Raw genomic sequence first — 23752 nt, forward strand, 5'->3', positions numbered from 1 at the left:
TCTTCATGACTCATTTGATCTTATTTCCCCAGTTGGGGTCGAAGCCAAGATTCCACTGCGGCATGTCACTGTCCACTTGACATTTGACGCCATAATCGCTCACCTCCTGTCGGGATGTAACAGACATACTATTTCGATTATTTTCTGTTTTAAGCGATGAAGTCACTCGACTGGAATTGACTAATGATGGACAGTTGTCTTGGTCATCCTGAACATTTGTCAGTCTTGTGGCGGTTCCATCCTAGTACTTCGGAATGAGTGATTTCTGCGTAGTTTAGCGTCTCTCCACAGCTTCACGCACAAAAGACGCAGCCTCTTGCCGTGTCGTATTTTATTGCCAGCGTGCCTCCCCAAAATGAATATCTAATTCTATTTCCTACTTGCAACCTTTCTAATGATCCTAATATAATACATAATTTCAGTTACCATTCTCGGTCGCTCCTGCTGTCGCCTTCGGACTTTCCCAGCAACACACTGTTTCACTCTTGGCTTGTTATAATTTGATCCAACAACTTTTCTCCCAAGTTGGCTTCTTCTAGCACGTATTAACTAGCAGTCTTGATATTGACAATAAACAACGAAGTTTCCTCAGCTTGGCCACCTTCGCCTGTTTCTCAGTGAATCAAGTTTTACCAGCTCGCTATTTCACGACCCACCCTCTCATCAAGGGATACTCCCTGGTTCCTGTTTCTAAGACCTTATTAAGCGCCGTACAGGTATATACTTTCAAACAAGATATCATGTCACCTAATTCAGACCATCAATCTCGAAATCCTGCAAGCCAGGACTCAAGGCACCTCAAAAGCACTTTTGTTGTCAGTAACGTGCATTGTTCTTCCTGCATCGCATATATCACCGAAGTCCTCTCGGAACTGTCTGGCGTGTTTGGCGTCGATGTCACTATTCTCACTCATGAGGTGCGAGTCTCTCATGCGGCAGAGACCAGCCCTTCCACCGTAGCCAAGGCTTTGATTCAAGCTGCTTTCGAGGTCCATCATGTCACGACTTATGATGACAAAGGCATGGTTGTTTCTGACATTAGCACAACCTCGTGGCTTTCCAGAGACTCGGTCCTTTTTGCGACGCAGCAGGCTTCATTTTCTAGCCCGACGACGCAGAATAGACACCTTGCGAACTGCGATGCCTGCCGGAAAGAGGAATGGCAAGAAATATCCGAGGCGCGAGACCTGTCAGTGGCGACTCCTACTCGGTTAAGGAGAGAGAAGGTCAGTCAGGTATTTGGTGTCAGTGATGAGGTATCAGACATGGAGAGCTTGGTATCCCGAAAATCTGCGGGAAGTGCCAGTGTCAAATCTCTGCAACCGCATGGCGATAATGGAAAGTTCAATGCCCGTATAAGCATCGAGGGCATGAGCTGCGCATCATGTGTTAATACCATCACAAACGAAGTCAAGCAGCTCGATTTCATCGTGGATATCACTGTCAATCTTCTCAGCAATAGCGCCACAGTCCTCTATACCGGTCCCCAGTCAAATATTGAAAATGTGATTGAGCATATCGAAGACATTGGATTTGAAGCCTCTCTCGATGAGGTACAACAAGTTGGTGTGGCTTCATCGCAAAGCCGAAATCTACCTTCTTATGTCGCCGAAATTGCCATCAGCGGCATGACGTGCGGTTCTTGTGCAGGGAGTGTCACGCGAGGACTCGAAGAACTCCCCTTTGTGACAAAAGTTTCAGTTAATCTCTTGTCCCATAGCGGTAAGGTAGAGTTTGACGGACACGATCACATCGATGCCATTGTGGAGAAAATTGAAGATCTAGGATACGACGCCTCTGTCACCAGTGTCATACCCCAGGCTGGCGAAGGCCAAGATGACGAGGAGATTGGAAGAAGAACTGTGCCAATTCGAGTGGAGGGGATGTTCTGCCACCATTGCCCGGACAAGGTCCTTAACTCTCTGAAGGAGCTTTCTGATGTTGAAATTGACGGCACACCAACTGTCAAGAACCCCATTGTTAAAGTTACTTATACTCCACGCCCTCCTTCTCTTACCATCAGAACCATACTTCAGCGCATTGACGGAGTCCATGATGCTTTCCATGCCACTGTTTACCACCCGCCGAGCATAGAAGACCGATCGCGGGCAATACAGTTGCACGAGAGGCGTAGGCTACTGTCTCGTTTCCTCTTTGTTTTGATAGTGGCAATTCCAACCTTTCTGATCGGTATTGTGTTTATGAGCCTCGTGTCGCCGGACAACCAGACTCGAAAGTATTTAGAACAGCCAATGTGGGCTGGGAGTGTTTCTCGGATGGAATGGTCTCTTTTCATCATGACAACTCCTGTCATGCTCTACGGTACTGACTTGTTCCATGTGCGAGCTGCAAAGGAGATATACTCCCTTTGGCGCCCTGGAAGTCGTGTGCCTATTCTACGGAGGTTCTACCGTTTTGGTAGCATGAATCTCTTGATCTCCGCTGGAACTACTGTGGCCTACCTCTCCTCATTGGCTGTTCTCATAATTGATGCTGTCGTGGGAACTTCATCAATGAGCAGTAGCACGACATACTTTGACTCTGTGGTATTCCTTACTTTGTTTATTCTGGCGGGTCGATTTATCGAAGCATACAGCAAAACGAAAACTGGAGATGCAGTTGCATCGCTTGGCAAGTTGAGGCCTTCCGAGGCATTGCTGATTGTCAATAACCGCGCTACCGAACAAAATGATGTTGGAGCTATCTCTAGCGAAGATGAGATTCAGAGGATCAATATCGAGCTGCTGGACATCGGTGATATTGTTAGCATACCCCATGGAGCTTCACCCCCTGCTGATGGTGTGGTTGTCGACACCAACACTTATCAGTTCGACGAAAGCTCACTGACAGGAGAGTCACGCCCTGTGAAGAAGTCTGCTGGTGATCCCGTTTACACAGGGTCTGTGAATGTCGGTCAACCCGTGAAGATCAAGGTATCCGCTGTTGGGGGAGCATCGATGCTGGACCAAATCATTGCCGTGGTGCGTGAAGGCCAGAGCAGACGTGCTCCTTTGGAAAGGGTTGCGGACTTACTCACATCCCACTTTGTTCCCATAATAACGCTTATAGCTGTATTGACATTCGTCATCTGGCTTGTGCTGGGTGTTTCTGGCGCCTTGCCAGATGACTACCTTGATGTTCCGCATGGTGGCTGGGCCTTTTGGAGCTTGGAGTTTGCAATCGCTGTGTTCGTGGTTGCTTGCCCCTGCGGCCTGGCGCTTGCTGCTCCTACGGCGCTCTTTGTTGGCGGAGGCCTTGCTGCCCGACACGGTATACTGGTCAAAGGTGGGGGGGAAGCTTTCCAGGAAGCGAGTCGCCTTGACGCCATTGTATTCGATAAAACCGGTACCCTAACGGAAGGAGGAAGCTTGACAGTTTCTGACCATAAACCGCTCATTACGGGCTCTGAGGATTTGCAAGTAGCATGGTCGCTTGCTCGAAAATTGGAGGAAAGCAGCAATCACCCGATTGCTCATGCGGTTTCAGCCTTCTGCAGCGATATGGAGTCAGCTAAAATACTTAGCTCTGATATCGAAGAGCGGCCCGGACAGGGAATGAAAGGCAAGTTCACTGTGTCTCTGGAGGACAAGACCGACCAATCGAAAGGAACAGCCCAGTACGAAGCAGCCATCGGCAATGAACGTCTCCTCCAAAGCCTGACCTCACCTCATTTCGATGACTCCCAACTTTCCGAATTTCTCTCAACCTACCAAGCATCAGGCAAATCTACTGCGATATTGTCATTGCGTAAGGTCAGCCCAGGGTCTTCAAATGACTCCTACTTCACCCCAGCAATCGTCTTCGCAATTTCGGATTCAATCCGACCAGATGCTGCTCAAGCAATCGCACAACTCCAAAAGCGCAAAGTCGATGTATATATGTGCACAGGGGATAACCAGACCACCGCGCACGCCGTCGCCGACATGGTAGGCATCCCCCGATCCAACGTCATGGCCAATATCATGCCCGCAGGAAAAGCGGACTTCGTCCGTCAAGTCCAAGACGGCATATACCCCCCAAGATCCGACTCGGAAGCCGAGAGCCAGAAAAACGAGCAAGGCACACGGTCCATCGTAGCCTTCGTCGGTGACGGTGTGAATGACTCGCCTGCTCTCGCGGCTGCAGATGTCAGCATCGCCATGGCATCCGGCTCGGACGTCGCCATGAACTCTGCAAGCTTTATCCTCCTGAATTCTGAACTCGACACTATCCTCCAATTAGTTGTACTTAGTCGTCGGGTGTTCAACCGCGTCAAGATGAACTTCGGTTGGGCCGTTGTTTATAACCTCTGTCTTGTACCGGTTGCCGCCGGGGTGTTTTACCCTATTGTCAATGGCCATGAGATGAAAACCATCGGGGGCGAGACCGTTATGGTTGATAAGCATTGGAGGCTGAGCCCCGTCTGGGCTGCGTTGGCAATGGCTTTGAGTAGTATCTCTGTGGTCTGCAGCAGTCTTGCTTTGGGGATTGAAAAGAGGACTATTAAGCGACTCTTTGGTATGGATAAATGAACAATTGTCTATATGGGTATACTGGATCCACCACAATCTATGGGTGGTTTTGTGGCGTTGGGTGTTTTATAATGTATGTCGGTCTATATGATGCAGGATTCGTTGATGAACGACTACGTTATATGATTTCATGCCAATTGTGACAAAGGCATATTTCTCAATATTATTGCTCTTACGTTTTCACTCTGACTTTGTTTTCAGTATAGCTCATAATATCAGCACTAAACTATTATGCAGATACTCGCAGGCGACCTGAGTGCAACTTAGTAGAAGTTTGATAGTTACAAAGGTCAAGCATCAAGCTGATACCATACATAAAATCAAGAATATCTTGAAACTATCCACACCCGCTGACCGGGACAGCAATCTAAAGCATCAACCATCCTCCCCCCACACCTCAGCAATCTTTTTACTAAGCACCTTGGCTACCTTCTTCCTCCCCACCGCTGAAGACAGCCTATCAGATACCATAGTCTCCTTGCCCTTCTGGTCTAACGCCTCAAAGGCCTGTATAAAGGCCTGGGGAGTGGGCCACCGGCGTTGGATCTCAAGGGCCTTGTCGCCCGTCACCCCGCGTGTGCACATGAGCATTTTCAGGAATACATCGCGGAGGGAGAGAGACTCTGATTTCGAAGCCAAGGCGGCAAATGTGGGGAAGGTCACAGCGTATGTAACAGAGGGGGTCTCAGCTCGAAGTTGCGTAAGAGCATTGAGATATGATTGCGAGGAAGACAGCTGGCGACTAGGTATTAAGCTGAGGGTATGAGATGGAGGTCTATCTTGTGAATCAGGGGCGGCGTCCTGGGTATACATTTTCCGGAGAAGAAAGGTCATACGGGCCAGATAGCGAATGGTATCGTCCAGGTTCTTAGTTTTCTTGACGAAGTAGCCGTTCACGACCTGTGTGGAGGCGATAGCAGACGCGACCATTTCCTGATATTTTGTTGCGATGGCGCAGTTAAGATCGTAGCTGATGGCGGATTCCTCGATGAGATAGATGACGTTTTTCATCCCCGACCGATGGAGACGGAACTTTTGCTCGTGGAATCGGCCGTCTTTGATGGAGCAGAGGAGATCGTCGAGTCGTTTTCGCTCGACGATGTAGTCCAGCATGACCTCGTCGCCTTCTTCGCCGTACTGCGAGAGGAATTTCGGGTCGTGGAATTTGGCTACCCACATTGCGTCGCCGAGCTCTAGTGCACGCACTTGTGCGCTGATGCCCTTTTTGCTGAGCTCGTTGGAGATGTAGTCTCTGTCCCTCTGGGTTCGGACTTCTCGGTTGTCCAGGACCAGCTGGACGGTGAAGCTGTTGGGGGGTAGGGTGATGGGTGTTACTGTGGTGTCGTCGGTGTCGTTTCCTTGGTTTATTGGAGGGTTGAGGAGTGCTTCCAGGTCTTCATTGCTTTCTTGACGGTGAGATCCGGGGCCGCTTTTATTGGGGTCTTGAGCACCGGATGTGTCCTGGGTATGTCAGACTCCTGGTATACATAATTATGGTATTGGCCCCTTACCGGTTGATTTCCAAAGGATAGGGTGGTTTGGTTTTCGGGAAGGGTTTTTCTGATCCGCTTTGCAACCTCCCATCCTTCTTCTGTAAGAGCGTACTTTTTCAAGGGACGGCCGTGCTCATAAACTAGGTCTTTCTGGAGGAGTGTTTTCATCGAGCTCCACGCGGTAAAGAACTTGCCTGGGTCGCTTGGTGCCGTAAATGAGCTGTCACAATATGGCTCTGCCCTTTCAATCAATTGTGCTTTTGTTAAGCCCTGAGAGGAATTTTCGCCGAGAGTGGCCAGACCTAGCAGAAGTGCGTAAGGTCCGGACCGTAACGCTGGCACATAAGGTCTTGCTTTCCGGGGCTTTTTCGCCGGTTGGCTCTCTGATGCACCTTCGTCTGACTGTCTCTTACCGTTTGCTGCAGTTGCTGTTAAAGGAAACCCGTGGAGTGCATATCAGAGATAGGAAACGCACAGTTGTTGGGAAGCTCAGGCATTGGAAGGCCATTCTCCGCACAGTGAGCCGTTAATTTCTCAGTTAATCGGTCACATAATTTAGGGCCAAGGCCATTGAGCTGCAGGGCCTCGGACGGATGTTGAAAGACTAAGGGGCATGCTTTCATCGACTCGTAGGCCTTTTTGTATCTGAGCAGAGCGTATCAGCAGTGGACTCTCATCAAGCGAAACGCGGTTATACCGACACAGTCTTTCCTTTACTGTTACGTTCCTTTGCTTGGTCCAGCCATTCTTTAATCCACCCCAAGAAAAGGGGGTTCGCACATGTTTCGCTCATAGTTCCTGGACTGGCTGGACGCTAAGCAATGCAGATGTGGTTCGGTGCTTTCTACGCCAAAGTGGCACCTGAGATAGCAGCTAAGAAAAGGATACCAATGCATGCATCTTCAGCACTGAGAAACTATCACACTGTCATGCTTTGCCCTCCAAAATGGAGGCAGTAGTGCGTCGGGGGAAAGATGAACACAACGCGCTTCGATTTCACGCGTACTTCCATTTTGGGATTTAAGTGTGGCTTGCAAACGGGTTTATGTGGCGGTGCAATGCCGTCGTCCTACATCGCTGCCTGATATATATGGCACTAAATGACATCAGATAATAGATTAAAACTTGAACCATGCATTAGACTCCACTTATGGAAAAATTGCTACATAAAGTGTGATACTAGTAATTACTCCGTGCCATGCAGCAGGACCCAGTCTGCCAAAGTCCCGCAGATCGCGAGGGCGCTTAAAAGAAAGGATGACGTCATTCTCACGGCATCGGATCTATAGATCATGACTGACTTACATAGCATCCATGCTGCCTTCTCTTTTTTAGCATTGACCTTTTATGGCATTGATGGTTAGCACCATACAATATGTCAGGACAAAGTTTCACCGACTCCCTGCCAGCCCCTACAGCCGGCTGGGACAATGGCCCGTCAAAACTTGAATTGAAAGAGAGAGAGAAACAAAGCCAGCTTGAAGCATTTGGTCCTACAGATAGTCATGCTCTTTCCCAGATCGATCACGATGAAAAGGGCCTGGCCCAGAAAGCCGGCGATACCGACGAGGTGACAGATTTGGGATGGCAACACTCCCCTCAAGGCCGAATCGTGGCAGGCCTATCGAATGAGGACCTTTGGATGCTCATCAGACGGTTCAACAAGGTATGCTATTTGGTACTACTTGATATTCCAGTATTGACACAGGCCAGCAAATATACTATGTGAAAGCCGTCCCAGATGCCCCGTTACAAAGGTTGGATCTCAATCGTGCCGAAGATGAGCATTTCTCCCCAGATAAATTGCGGGCGACCCTTGAGCGTTTCTATACGACAATTGTTGTGTCGTTGGCTGCATTCTACAAGCATATTATCAGGTTACGCTCGTGGAGGGAGCTCGGCGGACAGGGATGTTTTGCGGAGTATGCTTTTCTCTAAATTGTACGTGACAGCTTTCTGGGGGCTGACGGTGTGCGGTTTTAGGTATATTTTATTGCGTGGCTCCTGGATTTCCTAGTGCCTACAATTTTATGCTTTCTGATTGCACTGGTCGTTTACCCTCCATGCAGGACATGGCTGTTCCCACCTGCTCCTATTGCTCTCGTTGATAGCAATACCGGAGGTGTACAGAAGCCCAAAGCTGGTGTGCTAGGCTCTCATGATAGTGTCACCGGCGCACCGGAGAAAATGAAGGGTGAGGCTGCTGAGCAAGAGGCCAGTAACTTAATCACAAGCGCAGCCACTGTGGCGGTGGGAAGTGTTGCTGGTAAACATGACCAGGGAACACCTGAAGGTGCTCCCATGGAGGACTCAGTTCCAGATGCCATGCATACTGTCTCGGAAGCAGCAGATGCGCAAACAGCAGCCCACGGGGGAGTACCAGATAGTACTCACGATAAGACAAGGGAGCCCATGAAGGAGACAGTACTCAACGGCGCAAACTTAGGCATGCGTATACTGAGTGATATCACTGATATTTACGAGAAGCTTGGGAAGTAAGTCTAGTCCGCTACAAAGCTGAGCGGAGTGTATCTCTAAGACTCTAACGTGGGACTGATAGTGCCCTGTCACCAACCCCACCATTTTCATCTACTACCCCATATGTCCGGTTGGCAAGCATTTTATCTCTTGGGTTACTCGGGTCATTTGTTACCTCAAGCTACGTGTTTGTCAAAATGGGTACTTTCGTGGTAGGGTTTGGTTTCTTCGGAGACCCCGTTTTTGCTCGTATTACTGCGTACTTGAATCGCAAATACCCAGGCTGGATCAAGCTTCTTGAGTTGCAAAAGTAAGTTCCTCAAGGAGCCGAACTGACTACCACTTTTTTGCTAATCATTTCGCCAGCTCCCTCCTAAAAGGAATCCCTACAAATGCCCAGCTAACTTTAACCCTCCTCCGTATCGGCGAAACAAATGCTGCCCCCTTACCGCCGCCACCTTCCGACGCACTACAAAAAGCGCCTTCTGCCCCTACATCGCTCAACCCCAGCCAAGTCAACTTGGATGCGTCAGAAGAAGAAATAGCCCAAGCAGTTGCACCAGACCCCGTAACCCAAGCACAAGAGGAAGAGGAAAAGTCCCAAGCAAACAAACGCAAGAAAACAATAGGCTCCCGCATTGTCGGCTTCTTCCGAGGAACAACTGCAACGGGCATCGAAAGCAAACTTGCAGTTGACCGGGTCCGGGCAGCTGCAGGATCCGAGCACGCTAAATCCCGACTTGGAATTCTCAGCAGGAAGGGCAAAAGGGCGTTGCCTTTGGGACCGGTCCAGTTTGACGCTCGCTACAAAGGCAGTCGAGGAGCTGTGGTGATTGACTCGGCTCGTGACCCGCCAGTGTTGTATTTTACGACAGATCCGGATGCCCTGTTAGGCGACCAGAGGCTTGAGAGTAGGGAAAAGGGAACCGTATCCTTCAGTATGCCCGTAACTGATATTAGGGAGTTGCGGAAGATTGGGGGATTTGGATGGAAGGGGAAACTGGCTGCCGGATGGGCGATGGGAAGTAAAGAGGTGGTTGATGGATTGGAGATTGTTGGGAAGGATCCAAAGAAACAACATTATCAACTTACTGCTATGAAGATGAGGAACCAGTTGTTCAATCGCTTGGTGGCGATTGATGGACAGGTTTGGGAAAGCTATTAATCAGTATAGAACATATGCTAAGATAGTCTCAGGTCTGGAAGTAATCGAAGAGCAAATGGGCTAATGGGCTTCGGAACTGCCCTGGGTATTCTGTGGACATGCGGTGGATCTGTATATGATAAATGTTTCATTGCTCTAATTATGTTTCTATAGCAAGTGCACTGCATCGGATAAAATACCATGAACGTCATATGAATTTCAACATCCTCCACGAAAAGATTTCATTACTGGTTTGTTTCCAGCTGATAGTCCCTAACGGCTTGTTCAAATGACGAGTCGCGCTTAAAGCCCAATGAGATGGCTTGCTTGTTGTCGAATCGCGTGGGCCATGACTCTAGGATTGGCCTGAGACTGGGATCCTCCTTCTCTTTCAACAACGCGAGTTTGTCCTGCCCTCCCACTTTTTCCAGAGCATCCATCATTTCCTGAATTGTAACGCAGATACCCGGTACATTGATCTGGCGGATATGGGGAGGAACCGCATCAGCCGGTAATGAGAGCATGAGGACTAGGTTATAGACGAGAGTGCGCGGAGAGCAAAGCCAGGATTTGAACGATCGGTCTTCAAGCGGAATGATGCACTCCTCTCCATTCAAAGGCTCCCGGATCATTCCCGAGAGGAACGAAGAGGCCGCAGCCGTGGGACGACCAGGTCGAACGGATATCGTTGGGAAGCGAAGGGTGAAACCAGTGATGAAGCCACGTCTTGTGTATTCGTTGATGAGCGTCTCACAGATGATCTTCTCGGCACCATAGGATGACTGGGGGGTGGGAATGATACTGTCATCCACCACTTCGGGAAGAGGCTGGCCGTAGACAGCCTGGCTGGAGGAGTATATCACCCGGACACCGGGACAGGTCTTGCGAAGCGCTTCCAGTAGGACACGAGTGGCGTCAACATTGACGCTCATGCCGAGATCGAAGTTGGCTTCAGAGCCGGACGACATGATACCGTGGAAGGCATAGACAGCGTCCAGAGACTTGTCCACGACAGTATCTGCACCTTTAAGGAGGTCTGCGGTGATACTGCGTGCATTTTGGGGGTATTTGACACCCTTCGGAATGGGTGGTTCGTTGATATCAGTCAATACCACTTGGTGAGAGGGGTCGTTGAGCAGCTCTTTTGCGAGCAATTGGCCGATGAAGCCTGCAGCGCCGGTGATAAGGATTTGCATAGTGATTTAATTTGTTCAAAAAAAACTTGAGAAAAGAGTGAACAAAATTGTACGTACCCAGGTTCGAGCGAATTGGTTCATATAGGGCAATGTCATCATTCGTCTTCGGTGGGGTTCGGACTGACCTCCACAGTCGCATCAAGTCCGAGGTTCAGGAACAGCTCTCTCCACAGCCGGACTTGCGCCGGGCTGTTAAAGACCGCAGTAAGGATCGAATTCCAGGAACTTCACGAACATTACCTTATCTTCATGACTTTGATGTGCAGCTAGTTTAGTGCTAGAGCTCCAAGTCGCAGATTTGCGTAGCTTCGCGCTCGTGCGCACACAGTGTAACAAACCACCTGGGCACGCAGATTAGCATCCACCCAAGTGAGGAACGGAGAAAAGACAAATAATAATCTACCAAAAATGTGGTTCGACAAGACTTTACTAAAGAAATTGACCCTAACGATTGATTGTTCTATGAGTATTTGACCACTGGGCATGTTAACGGTTCCTTTCCCCGGACTTTCCCCAGATTTAGCTGCCCCATATGTCAACTTTGTAGTATTCTTGGCTAGAAAAGACTGCAGAGCCATACTACCAATCTAGTCGCATTACAGCTGGAAGTCAATAGAGATCCCGGACTCGTTCATGGAATATGTCAAGAAGAAGATTGTCATTTCTGATAAGAATGAGAAGCAATGGGAGATCGAGCGCCCCCACGCGCACTTCGAAGCGGGGTATCCAAACTCGCTTTCTCCCACGGGAAACAGTCACTCCACTTTTCCTCCTTTTCTTATCTTCAGGGGGGTTGGGCTTTGCACATTACGGCGTATTTTGGCTCCAATTTCTAGATGTATCTCGTTGGACATCCAATTGAATCATGAATATACGATTAGCGACAATTCCACCTTACAATAATTAGCACAATCGCTCCTTTCCCGCCGATCTCAGTCGTCGTTCGCATGCCGACTGCATAATGCCGGAGCATCCCCGACCAGTCCTGTTCACTCTTAGTCACAACTACCAATTTACCATTTATCAGCTATGAAGCGCTCGTCCTCTGATGCGGGCCTGGTGTCGCCCCGACGAGAAGATCGCCATCCCTCCACTGTCCCCGACGGACGACCTCCACCACCAAAGATCTCCAAAGCCCGCGCCTGTGAGTGTTCCCGTTGAACCACCGAAGGGACGATCTATAATGAGACAAAGCGGAAAAGTCGCTTGAGGCCTAGGGAGAGGGGATGCATACTAAAACACAATGGATTTCAGGTGCGGAGTGCAAACGTCATAAGATACGCTGCGAGTTCAAATCGGGGGAAACGAGCTGCAATAAGTGCATACGCAGCGGCATAAAATGTGTCGTCAATGACTTCTCGCAGAAGTTTGTTGACGATGATGGCATGTGAGTCGATTTCACGCCTAGAAAACGATGTATTGCTGAGTTCTTGTTCTTATCTTTGCGTCAGATGGAAATCCCAGGCTGCAGCCACCATCCAGCAGCTCCAGGCAGCGGTTTCGCATCTCCTTCGCCATGATGGGCTACCCGAGCTTTCATCGTATGCAACAGGCGATACGCAAAATGGTCCAAGTCCTGTCGCGTCCCACCATGAACATAGGTCCTCGCTCGATGGGTCGCAGTCGATCTCTAATCATACGAGTCAACACGGCCCGGGTGTCATTATGGATGTAACTCGGGAGCCTTCCCAAGAGCCAGATCTACAAGACCGAGAATTGGTGCCGGCACCAATGCGTAGTCTTTATGAAGTCACTAAGCTGCGTAACTTACGGAGCAACCTCATCGAACAACCTAAATTAACCTTGCTAGAGGAAGACTTCATCTCACGGGGAGTCCTCTCTATTCATGAGGCTGAAGAACTGTTTGCATATTTTAGTCGGACCATGAATCAGCTCCTTTGGGGAGGGATCATCTTGGTGCACCGGGACCTCACGTCAGTGCGACGAGCATCGACTTTGTTGTCTGCGGCAGTCCTCACTGTCGCTGCACTTCATATCCCCAATCGTACTGAAACTCTAAACCGATGCTACCATGAATATGTATCTCTTGTATCCAGCATGTCCCTGACGCGGGCTCACACGTTAGATGATGTTCGTGGCCTCTGTGTGGGAGCATTTTGGCTATCAGAATTGAGCTGGAAGCTCTCTGGACACGCCGTTCGTATTGCCACGGAGCTTGGTTTGCATCAGAGCTATCAAAAAATGATCCGGGGCCATAGTGACCAGTACGAGCGCGCGCAGCTCTGGTATCTACTCTATGTCTGCGACCATCATTTTAGTATTGCGTATGGCCGACCTCCGGTCATACATGAGGATGCAGCCATCAAGAACTACGAAACCTTCCTGCAATCTCCCATGGTTGTACCTGGTGATATCCGACTGCTGGCACAGGTGGCTTTGTTCATGATCCTGACAGAGGCGTATCGGATGTTTGGGAGCGACACCGAGCAGGCTTTGACCGAGGAAGACTTCGGCCAATTACGAGTCTACAATGTGGCGGTTGATCAATGGCGGCTTCTTTGGCAGCCGCGATCAGGTAAGTTATGTCAAACTCCCATCATCAAGACGCCAATATCTGACCACCACTTGTACTTCAGCCGATAGCCCTTACGTACGGACGTACCCTTCGAAGGGAGTTGTGCTGCACTATCATTTTGCCAAATTCCAACTAAACTCGCTCTCCCTTCGTGCCCTGTCGCCGTCCAACACACCCGTTTTCTCCATGGACCGCAAAGAGTCCGCTAATATCGCTATCTCGTCCGCCATGGCCTGTCTAAATATGGTGCTGGAAGAGCCGGACATTCGAGACGCCATCGTGGGCGTTCCCATTTTTACGCATACGATGGTCACTTTTTCAGCAGTGTTCCTTCTAAAGGTCGCGGTCAACTGGAATTCGGCCTATCTGAGCCTGGATGGACGCGAGGTGCGACGGTTAGTGGAACGCGTCATCGAGCTGTTGAACTGTGTTTCTGCAGGAGAGAGGCATCTGACGCGGCATATTGCGCGTGGCTTGGGGAAGATGCTGGATCGCTTTGATTCCTGGGAGACGGCGTGGCAAGGTGGACCGCCAGTGGGAGGACCGGCGGATCGAAGTAGTAGTGAAGTCCCAGGCGGTGCGAATGCCATGGCACAAGGATTCCCCCCACCAGATCTGATCTATGACATGGTGGGCACATACGGATTTGGACTGGATGAAAATTTGCTGGACCCAAGCATGGCCAACTTTGAGTTTTTGGCGCATTGATAGAGTAGTCTGTGGATAGTTGATACCCTGGGTAGAGGGAAACGTACATAGCTATATACTAATGTATCCGTATATACTCCTGCTAGGCGTGCTCCTTCTTAGCTCGTGGTATTATGCTTTGTCAGGACTGGGATAACTAGTCTGTGTTTATTTGTTGATGCGCGCGAATCATCCGGGGGAATTCATAAATAGTAGCAATTTCATCCGTGCACCAGACACTGTGCCCGAAGGGGACTAGCTCCGGAGGTGCCATGTTTGGGGTTAGTCCATTTTGAGCATGAGAAGAAATTCAATTCCTGACATCATGGTTGCTATCGCGGCTAATGCGACCATATTGCCACGGGCTGGATGCTCCGAACACACTCGGTACCTGTAATACTAGTATGTCACCGGCCAACAGTTCGGTTCATCTGGACATGGATTGCGTGGTTACAGTATCACATTACGAAACATTCCTCACTTTGCCCTTTCGATTGATATTGATCCGTCATCTTACCGTCACTTTTGCAACAGACTGACTCCGTCTTACTCCAGATTCCCTTGGTCTTTAGTTCGCGAACAAAGCCCAAGGGTCCCTGGAGCTGCAGGGGTCCGTTGAGATGTCGACTCCGCCACAGGAACAAGGTCCAATCCTGTTTCAAACACCAGATCGGTGGAGCTCTCGTCACAAGGGGTCATGTGTTATGCGCACCTCCGCGACGGCCTACAGCGACGGCCTACAGCGACGGCCTCCGATAATCTCCCATTGCGACAAATGCGGGAGCTCTCGCTCTCAGGTTCACTTTAACTCTGCTGGGCCTTTTGCCCAGGTCCAGGTTTCTGCTGACCGGAAGCTTTGGCTGCTTTCCCCCCCTCCTTCTTCTCACCCTCCTTTCCTCCAATCGCTGAAGTAAGAGGCCTACTGCTCACCCATTCCGTCCCTTCCCCCCCCTTCCCTCGCCGACTGAGGCTTTAATCTCCCTGTTGCTGCCGTGGGTAGTACTTGACTCCCCCATCTGCTCTGTCTTTTATTTCGCCCTCTCCCTCCCTCTCCTCCCATTTTCCTTTCTCTCCCTCTCTCCTACCTATCATCCTCCCCTTCTCGCTACCTTATTTCCTCTCGATTCTCACAGCGCAACAGCTGTGTTATCAGAATAGACACGCGCCATTGACTAGCCTTCTATCACAAATTCACATTTCATCTCTTCCATCCCATTTCCAATCTCCTTAGTTCCTAAGACATCATGTCCACCCGTAAGAGAAAGCAAGAAGCCGAAGAAGAGGAAGAGCTCCAGGCGCTCCCTAGCGATGAGAGCGAGGAGGAAGAAGAGTAAGTTGCACTGCGCTTCTATCCCTTCATCTATGCGCATCCGCGCATCCATCAACGCGCGTTCTCCTCACCATCCTTGTCATCCTGTCATCATTCAACTCTTTGTCGCCTTTGGTGCGCCGCATGGATATCCATCATCCCGTCTGTTTTGGATTTCTGTCCGTCGAACTGTCTGGCTTGGCGTATTAATCCTGTTGCCTGTGATGCCTTCGTTGTGTTTATCATATCTCTATCCCTGCATTGAGAGATAGCGTATCGACTAACGGTAGTGATGAACAGGTATGAGGACTCAGAAGTAGGCGAGAGCGAAGGAGAAGAAGAAGGAAGTGAAGAGGAGATTCCTTCCGATGAAGAAGAGGAAGAGGAAGAAGAAGAACCTGCTGAAGACCAAGGTAAGCGCATGTCTATTCCCTATCTCTCTGAATTACTCAACCTCCTTCCGATCTTCACCTTCCTACACCTAGATACACTATTCTCCAGAAAACACAAGCTGACATGCAGAATCTTTAGGCCCCCCTGCTCCCAAGAAACGCAAGACAGCAGCCGCTCCAGCTGAAGACGAAGAAGGTGAGGAAGAAGTAAAAGCAAACGGCAAAGAGGCTGGTGAAAACGGAGTCGGAGAGGACGACGAAGAAGAAGAGGAAGAAGATGAAGGTGAAGAAGAAGCGCCCGAGGAGACAGCCAAAACCAGTGGCCCTGCTTCCTCTGCAGCCAAGGCCAAGGGTGACACTGTTCCAAAGGAACCTGAAGTCGACACTGGAGTCGAAGAGGAGAACGAGTGAATGTCCCTTGGTTTGGGGAGCTGTAATCTTTACGTCAAATAATTTGGTTCCGGCTGTAATTGGACTTGGGTACGGTGTTGGCTAGCTTATATCTATTCAATGAAATTGGTCGGTCAATATTGCCGTCCTTCTATTATAAGATGCGCTCTTTAATATCTCTTCTATAATGGATTAAATGGCCGACAACTTAGCCTTCGAGGGTTCTAAATGTGCTCAACTAGACTTGCTCCCTTTGGGAACAGAAAAAATAGAACTTGTAAACCCCCAACTACCACGATTTTTCTTTCGTCGCCTATGGGCATGATTTAGGGCAATCTATGTGATACGAGGAGGCAAACAGCAGGGCGGGCGACTTAAAAGGCACCGGAAAAGAAAAGTCATACAGCATAAATTGGTTCTATGGGAATTAGTTCTCCAAACAGGGTGTCCGGCGTAAGGAAAATGAATGATAAAATAAAGACACAGAAGAAAAGGGGAAAGGGGGAGGCCACGTAAGAGGAAAGACATCAAAATAATCAATAACTATCCACCAACGATGCCTTGCCTGGATATGTAAATATAATTCCGCTAACTAAAGACTTCATTGTTGGTGGGTAGCTATCCACTAAGATATACGAATCATATTTAGCCATCGCTGCCGCTGCTACGGAAAGTGGCGCATAGTTGGCAATACTGATGGGTGAGGTCAAGTACGGGCTGTGGCAGATTAGTCGCCTGGACAATGCTGCGCACCTTGACGGCACCTTCGTCCTCGATGAGTTTGCGGATAAGATAGAGTAGTTCGGGAGAGAACTTGTGTTTGGTTAGTTGATGGCCTTCGGCGGAGTGTTATTGGAAATAAACATACCTCTGAGTACCAGCGGTACTGCCAGGCAATAAGTCGAATTAGTGCACCTAGCATCCCTCTCGTATCATGCTTACTCTCGTACAACTTCAGAATGCCTCGCATGGCCTTGGGAGAGAACCGGATGGCCATGCAGTGTTGGTAGGCCTCGATCGCCTCGTCGAAATGATGCAGTCGCTCTGCTAATTCGCCCAGGATTTCCCATTCCGTCGCAGACTTCTTGTATTCAATGGCCTGCTGACGGTACTGGGCCATCTCTGTGCGCCAGATGGTGTAAATGCGAAGATCCTCGTAGAGAACCATGAAGAGATTGTCGAGCCACCTTTCACAGAGACGCTTGTTGCGGAACTCTGAGTATGACGAATGCGAAGGGTCGGGCTGTGGCGATTAGTATAAGATTACATGCTGCTGGCAGACGGCGTTTGTAACTTACTTCTTCCTTGCCAGACTTCACGACCTCGGAGGCCATCGTCTGTTCTGGCTTCTCGATAGAGGCTCCTGCTTGCTCCTCTTTGTTTTCGCTGGGGCCGGCTTCCGGATTCTCATCCTCTTCATCAGCATTGGTGCCATTTTGTTGTTCTTCGTTACCATTGGTCGCTATAGAACTGCTGCGCCGTATAGACTTGGAGGTTGAATGCTGCCTTTCGACCCGATACTCCTCTTCCATAACAAACACTTCACTGCGAATCTTCAGAAGCTGATCCCAGCCAATCGCGGCAGCAATTTTGGTTAACAGGTTATATGCTTTCAGGAATGTCCCCTGGTATGCGGAAGCGTGCAGTCTTCGTAGAGAAGGATGGACATAGTCGTGTGGGTCCCCCTGCTTTGGTTGGCCCTCATCGATCTCATCCAACATGCTCTCGGCGAGGATAGGAAGCATAATACGTGACGGTTGGGGCATGCGAGGAGTGTCTTTATCCTGGTACGTAAACATCGGGCATGAATTCAATGTAAGGAGTGCGAGGTCCCATTGTTCCAAGTTCACATACACTTCGGCCAGTCGTGCCCAAGTGCTGAACTCGCTAGGCGCAGCAGTCACAGCCCGCTTCGCGCATTCCAAAGCCATTTCCCCCTCTCCCTTACTCTGGCAGAAGGCTGCCTGGCAGTCGAGCAATGCATAGTCCATGGGGACGTCCTGCAGTGAGTCGTACATCAACCGTACTGCTTGCACCTCCTCATCTGCCATTATGAGAACCCGGGCTAGCAGGGAAGAGACCTCAACATCCCGTATGCGGAGCTTTTCTAGAAGATTTATGCCAGATGTGTAGCGTCCCGTTGTCCGAATATATTTCAAAAGGCCCGCAGTAAGATGATTGCTGACGGTGTTGGGAACTTGTGTCTCAGGATCGGAGCTCAGTTGCCTACCTATTATTGCATTGTTAGTATAAGCGTGCATCAAAATCATCGTGCACCATACCCAAGAAGAAAAGCCGTTCCGCAGCATCCATGAACTTGTGCTCCATCTCTGTATTTGTGACTGGGTTGAATCGACGCACTCCGACAATCTTTCGAATCGAATCTCCGCTACCGTCGTCTGCATAGGTATAGGCTCGCAAGACTCCGCACAGAAATGTCTCTAACCACAGAGCTTCAGTTGCAACACGTTTGTCCCCGCGTTCGTCGATACAGTAGCTCTCGAGACTACCGGGAATTTTGACTTCCACACGCATATCAAGGTGGGAGAAGGCATTGTAGCAACTGTAAATCTGTTAACCCCTCTAACTGTATGGAAGTCATTTTTGCAAGTGCCCTGACCAGTATATCCCTGAAACCACCTTGTGCGTCTTATCGAGGGGGGAGAAGGTTAGCGTATTTACATAGGCGGCCAAGCTAGCGGACGATGAAGCATCAATGCCAGTGACATGGTGATAGACTCCGGTCTGTGAGAATTGTCTTCCGTTAATAATTGTCATCACTCAACCTCCGAGAAAAGCCGTTCCTTGAATGAGCGACCGGAGACTCCCAGAAACGCACCTGACGGGTCGAGTTGGTCTTGGGTTGTTTGACCAAATACACCAGGTCTGGCGGACCTAATTCGCGCAAGTTCTGTAGGGATTCGGTACGTGCATCGACAGCGGCGAAGAGGTCTTCCTCTTCGTAGAGTCTGACAGCGATTTCAAGGGTCAGCGCCGAAGTCAATGGTGGCCCGAATGCAGTTGATAACAGGTCTCAGGAACACACAAAGCGAGGGGAAATGCATACTCTGGGACAGCTGGCGCAACCATGGCGCATGGAAAAGCGCAGGCCGAACTTAAATCAAGAGAAAAAGCAGAAAGCACCAAGTACTACAACGGACTCATCAATCGTGCTTGAAGGACAGATGGCGCAGGAACAAACAAGTCGTCGTCACCTTAGTTGATTAGTGCCTGGGGGTGGACGGGCTGGGTCCTCAGGCACCGGTCTATTCCTCTTTGGGTAATTCAATGTCGGAACGCGTGAAATGCGTGTCCCCAGTCACGGGCTAGACCCGGACAGCTTGGATTCTATCCTGCTTTACCTTTTCCTCCCCACGGCTTAGTCTTATCAAATATAGGGACTGGCTTCCCTTTTCGGGAGATGCTGTCGAGACTGTTACCGATGTCTGGATTCTCCCTGCAGCCTGAATAAACTGCAACATGTCAAGCTGGGCCGCATTGAACATCGAGCCCGCCGAGGCGGTAGAAGAAGAGGTTGATGACACTAAGGAAATCCAAATTGAGGAAGCTCTCAAGCTATACCAAAATGCCCTGAAGCTTCACTCACAGGGTCCCCACTTCTACGCTCAAGCGGCGGAAGCATATGATGCTCTTCTTAGTTCGGAAATATTCAAGTACCCGGAGTCTCTCTCCGACTACAAAAGAGCTGCAACCGAGCTTGAATTGACGGAAACATCCGACTATGTTGGTAATACAGACGGTGGTGGACCGCTAGCAGACTACGATATCAATGATTCCACATCCAGTACTTTGCTGCAGACCATCTATCTTGCGTATAAAAACCACGGGCAGTTCGTACTAGATTCTTTGCGCGCCATTATAGAGAATGCTGCCCAGGCGTCAGACGCCACTCAAGATCTCTCGGCTGAAATTGCTGAGCGTGCGAACACTGCCCTGACGTCCTTCGCTGAAGCCCTGGAACGTGATGACACAGACCTTAACCTTTGGAGACAAAGCGCCAGGCTCTGCAGTACTTTACAAAGCTATCGCTTAGCCCGCTACTGCTTGGAAAGTGTCCTGGCAGATGATGAAAATCGCCTGGAGGTCCGAACGGAACAGCTAGGCTTGGAGGAAACTTTTGCAGAAGAGCGTCTTCGGGAAACGTTGCTGTCGCTGCAAGATAGAATTTCGGTTTGCCAAGTCCCGATTAAGAAACCCAAGAAAGCCCTTCTCAAATTTCTCAAGCGCCAAAGTGACCCTTACCCGTATCTGCCTGGATTACCCAACAACCTTCAGGATGTCCTTCCGTCGAAAAGCCCCCTAGCTTTAAGCGCCACACGACATGATCTGAAGCCTCTTTCACCAACATGGGCCGATCTTGGCAAGACCATCCTTCAAGCGTTAACGGATGAGGAGCAGGGCACTGTTGGTGTAAGCCCTGGTACTGCAGTCTGCGTTTCAATACCAGCTCTTAGCCCCGAGCTGAAAGCTACGGCGACCAAAGAAACACAGATTCAAGATCAGCCATTAAAGGCACAGGATGAAGAGGTTCAAAGTAGCCAGAAGCAAGCCATCCACATGTCGGGGGAAGATAGCAACATAGACGTTCATCCATCTGTGAAACATGAAGCGCTGGACTCAACTGCAGAACACGCGGATGACCACTCATCTATTGATCAACGGGCCGAAAAGCAACTTATAGAATCATTGGAGATCCAGACGTCACAATCCCCCGAGATATCTAATCAACAGGAAACGCCGAATGCCGACGATCCTGACCCTAAATCATCGACCAATGGGGCACGAAAGCGATCTTCTGCATCAGCCGTCGCCGAGGATCAGACTGAAAGCGTTCGATCCAAGAGCAGAAGGACCCGTCTGCGAGAGTCACACGCAGAGGCTTCATTACAAGCTGATGAAGTCTCGTTTGACCATAACAAATACTATGAAGACCGCCTAGAGGCTTTCATTAGAGCGGACGAATGGGTGTTCGGTACGGTTGAGTCTCTGTTGACCAAGTTCGGGATTGAAGACTTAGGGTCAGTTGATGAGCTGAGGAAACAAATTTCCCCTACTACCGATGGGAAAGACCTTCCAGATAGTGAAATCAATGGGAAGGCTGAGTACATACTGCCTCGAGATTTGAGACACATTATGACGGGTTGGGATGAAGGGAAGTCTCAGGCGACACTCCAATGTGATAATGTTGCAGCACTTCAAGACATTCAAGGTATGGGCAAGTCTGGGCTGGCTATCTTCCTAGAGCACTCTAGGAAGTCTGCTCGGAAGCTAGGGATGAAGCAAGTTCTCTCCGGTACTGAGGAACTACTCATGCTCATGAATACCATTAATGAAGGATGGTTTCACCTCCGTGAAGCCGCTTTGGAGTGGCTCAAATGCCTTCTCATGCCAGATTACGGGTGTGTTTCTACGGAGGATGGCGTATCTGGCACTTCAAACTTCCCTAACATGAATTCCACATACACTTTATTCCAGTGGCCAGATGCACTGAAAGAGACGGTGGTGCAAATATTGATACAAGAGGATGAAAACATATACAAGGGAATGAGCGAACACGTTGAGACTCTTGAACGCCGAATCCTTGCTGCTAGCGCTAACACGCCGTTTGAATACACCACGAATCATTTCGCATATCTCGAGATGATTCAAGCCATGTTTGAGCTCCATCTTGATATATACGCCTCCATTAACAACCCAAACAGTGAAATTGATCAAGGAATCAGGGTACAACAAAAAGATCGTTTAGCACGGTGGAGCTTACTAGCGCGTACCTCACTGATTCACTTCATGGATTACTCTACACCCGGCAGTTATCAGGATAATATCGTTCTTCGCCATATCTGGGCATCCACATTCCATTCGAACATGACAACGGACGCCGAGCGGGAACACGTATTACTTTGCCTTCAGGAGCTGAAGCGCTTGCTTAGTCGCTTGAAGGAGCCAGTGATAAGCCTAGTGAACAACGCAATTATGCCGGAAATATCGATTGAGGCCGTTGATCAAGAGATTTCGAAGCTGGAGTCTATGGACTTCTTCATGAGAATCTTTAACACTGAATCAGAAGACCCTGTGGGACTCATCGAAACCATAGAACCTATCCTGGAACCTGGTTCGGTCCAGTTTGTTGAAGAAAACACCTCAGAGGAACAGGGTCATTCTCTACCGACGTCACAGCTTCACGAAATGGGCTCTTTCTTAGATCGAGGAGATGCTACTTTGAGGCTTTTCCTATGGAAGAGGCTACAAGACGCGTACAAGAAGATCGACTACGCACCGAAAGTTGTGTCATGCTACCTGCGGAGTATTGAAACTATTGTGAGAGAGCTTTGGAACCCTGCACATCTAGAAGAGCCTAGTGAGCACCGCCAAATTACTTTGCTCCGTTGGTTAAAATCTCTCGATGGAATATTGAATAAGACCGTAACAGCAGTTTTACAGGAGCCAGCCAAAGCATACGAATGTTTTGATATGGATCACATCAAGTCATCGCTATCTGCAGTGACACTAGTATTGAAACTACTTCATAGTTTTGTGCTTTATGAAGATTCGGTTCGTGTGGGCCAGATATCTGGCTCCGACGTACGCGGAGCGTTGGCAAAGTCATTGGAAAGCTTCAGAGATAAGCTGCGGGATATGCACGTCCGTTGTTGGATCCTCCATTATACCCTTTTGAGAGAAGCTATTGCGCAGAACCCAGAGCTCTTCGAGACGCCCCTCGAGGACCGCATTCTTTACTTGCGCTCTGTGCACAATGCTTTAGGCATCAGGAAGATGTGCAAACGTTCCCATAAGCAGTTTCTTAAGCTTGTCAAATCCGAGATTTTCTCTTTGGATGACAAATCGGACTATGAGTATGATATTTGTCAACTGCTTTACGACATACACGGTATCAAATTGTCACCGGTTGATGGTTATCTGGAGGACCATGGCTGTCCACCGGAGAAATTGGATCGCTCGACAGCTATTCTGATGATTGACTTTGTCATGAAGCAGGCGAAGAAAATGAACATCAGGGATCTGTCAAAATCTGACTTGAAGTACACCATTGAAAAGATGCAACAGGCCATCGGCACCACAAAATCATCACCTCCACTATCCTACAATAAGCGCATTCTGACAGCTTACTTAAAATCTCCGTTAAACCCAACTGAAATCTTCCGTGCCGTTCGGGGAGTTGAAGATCTTGCGTTGCTCCCGGTGCCCACCGAGAGTGCGGTCATTGCGAAGAATGGGTGGTACTTCCTGTTGGGACATGCTGCGCTGACCAAATTCCGCTCCCAGAAGCGTCTTAACCCCATTCCAACCACTGACCTTGACGAAGCTATCACATGGTTCAGACAGGATTTGGAACACAACACTCAAAGATGGGAATCATGGTATCGACTTGCCCAGACTTATGATTCGAAGCTGGAGGAGGACATAACGTGGTCTGCAGACAAGATTAATAATAACCGGACAGAGTTGGTGACTTGGCAACGCTATGCAATCCATTGCTATGCTATGGCCGTTGCAACGGCAGCAAGAAACGCCGATCCTACGCCAGAGACTCGAGCACTTATATCCGACCTCTACACTGACTTTGGAATTCGTCT

The 23752-nt window shown here is 49.4% G+C and overlaps 8 protein-coding genes across 8 annotated transcripts; 5 read left to right on the forward strand and 3 right to left on the reverse strand.

The window, feature by feature from the left end:
- Window positions 1-740: 740 nt before the first annotated feature.
- On the forward strand, window positions 741-4511 carry ANOM_007559 (putative copper resistance-associated P-type ATPase; the record flags this gene model as incomplete). Its single annotated transcript, XM_015552815.1, has 1 exon — window positions 741-4511. The coding sequence occupies one exon, from the start codon at window positions 741-743 to the stop codon at window positions 4509-4511; it is 3771 nt and encodes a 1256-aa protein (XP_015404957.1).
- A 375-nt stretch (window positions 4512-4886) lies between these two features.
- ANOM_007560 (crossover junction endonuclease MUS81) lies at window positions 4887-6797 on the reverse strand (the record flags this gene model as incomplete). The annotated part of the gene is made up of 4 exons (XM_015552816.1): window positions 4887-5972; window positions 6023-6423; window positions 6480-6649; window positions 6706-6797. The coding sequence occupies 4 exons, from the start codon at window positions 6795-6797 to the stop codon at window positions 4887-4889; spliced, it is 1749 nt and encodes a 582-aa protein (XP_015404943.1).
- Window positions 6798-7359: 562 nt separating this feature from the next.
- ANOM_007561 (DUF3292 domain-containing protein) lies at window positions 7360-9647 on the forward strand (the record flags this gene model as incomplete). The annotated part of the gene is made up of 5 exons (XM_015552817.1): window positions 7360-7670; window positions 7718-7926; window positions 8074-8499; window positions 8565-8792; window positions 8849-9647. Exons 1-5 carry the CDS (start codon window positions 7380-7382, stop codon window positions 9645-9647), a joined length of 1953 nt encoding a protein of 650 aa, XP_015404942.1. The 5' UTR covers window positions 7360-7379.
- A 224-nt stretch (window positions 9648-9871) lies between these two features.
- On the reverse strand, window positions 9872-10822 carry ANOM_007562 (SDR family oxidoreductase; the record flags this gene model as incomplete). Its single annotated transcript, XM_015552818.1, has 1 exon — window positions 9872-10822. The coding sequence occupies one exon, from the start codon at window positions 10820-10822 to the stop codon at window positions 9872-9874; it is 951 nt and encodes a 316-aa protein (XP_015404947.1).
- A 1029-nt stretch (window positions 10823-11851) lies between these two features.
- On the forward strand, window positions 11852-14066 carry ANOM_007563 (putative C6 transcription factor; the record flags this gene model as incomplete). The annotated part of the gene is made up of 4 exons (XM_015552819.1): window positions 11852-11966; window positions 12077-12209; window positions 12274-13358; window positions 13420-14066. The coding sequence occupies 4 exons, from the start codon at window positions 11852-11854 to the stop codon at window positions 14064-14066; spliced, it is 1980 nt and encodes a 659-aa protein (XP_015404944.1).
- Window positions 14067-15289: 1223 nt separating this feature from the next.
- On the forward strand, window positions 15290-16157 carry ANOM_007564 (uncharacterized protein; the record flags this gene model as incomplete). The annotated part of the gene is made up of 3 exons (XM_015552820.1): window positions 15290-15375; window positions 15655-15767; window positions 15886-16157. 3 exons carry the CDS (start codon window positions 15290-15292, stop codon window positions 16155-16157), a joined length of 471 nt encoding a protein of 156 aa, XP_015404948.1.
- Window positions 16158-16781: 624 nt separating this feature from the next.
- Window positions 16782-19226, reverse strand: ANOM_007565 (ChAPs family protein; the record flags this gene model as incomplete). Its single annotated transcript, XM_015552821.1, has 7 exons — window positions 16782-16949; window positions 17005-17379; window positions 17435-18366; window positions 18419-18699; window positions 18757-18881; window positions 18976-19105; window positions 19204-19226. 7 exons carry the CDS (start codon window positions 19224-19226, stop codon window positions 16782-16784), a joined length of 2034 nt encoding a protein of 677 aa, XP_015404945.1.
- Window positions 19227-19616: 390 nt separating this feature from the next.
- Window positions 19617-23750, forward strand: hir3 (putative transcriptional corepressor of histone genes (Hir3); the record flags this gene model as incomplete). Its single annotated transcript, XM_015552822.1, has 1 exon — window positions 19617-23750. A coding segment is annotated over one exon (4134 nt), but the record flags the coding sequence as incomplete, so codon positions are not given.
- Window positions 23751-23752: the final 2 nt, after the last annotated feature.

This window comes from Aspergillus nomiae (assembly GCF_001204775.2).
Source record: "Aspergillus nomiae NRRL 13137 chromosome Unknown contig00232, whole genome shotgun sequence".
Classification (NCBI taxonomy): Eukaryota; Fungi; Ascomycota; class Eurotiomycetes; order Eurotiales; family Aspergillaceae; genus Aspergillus; species Aspergillus nomiae.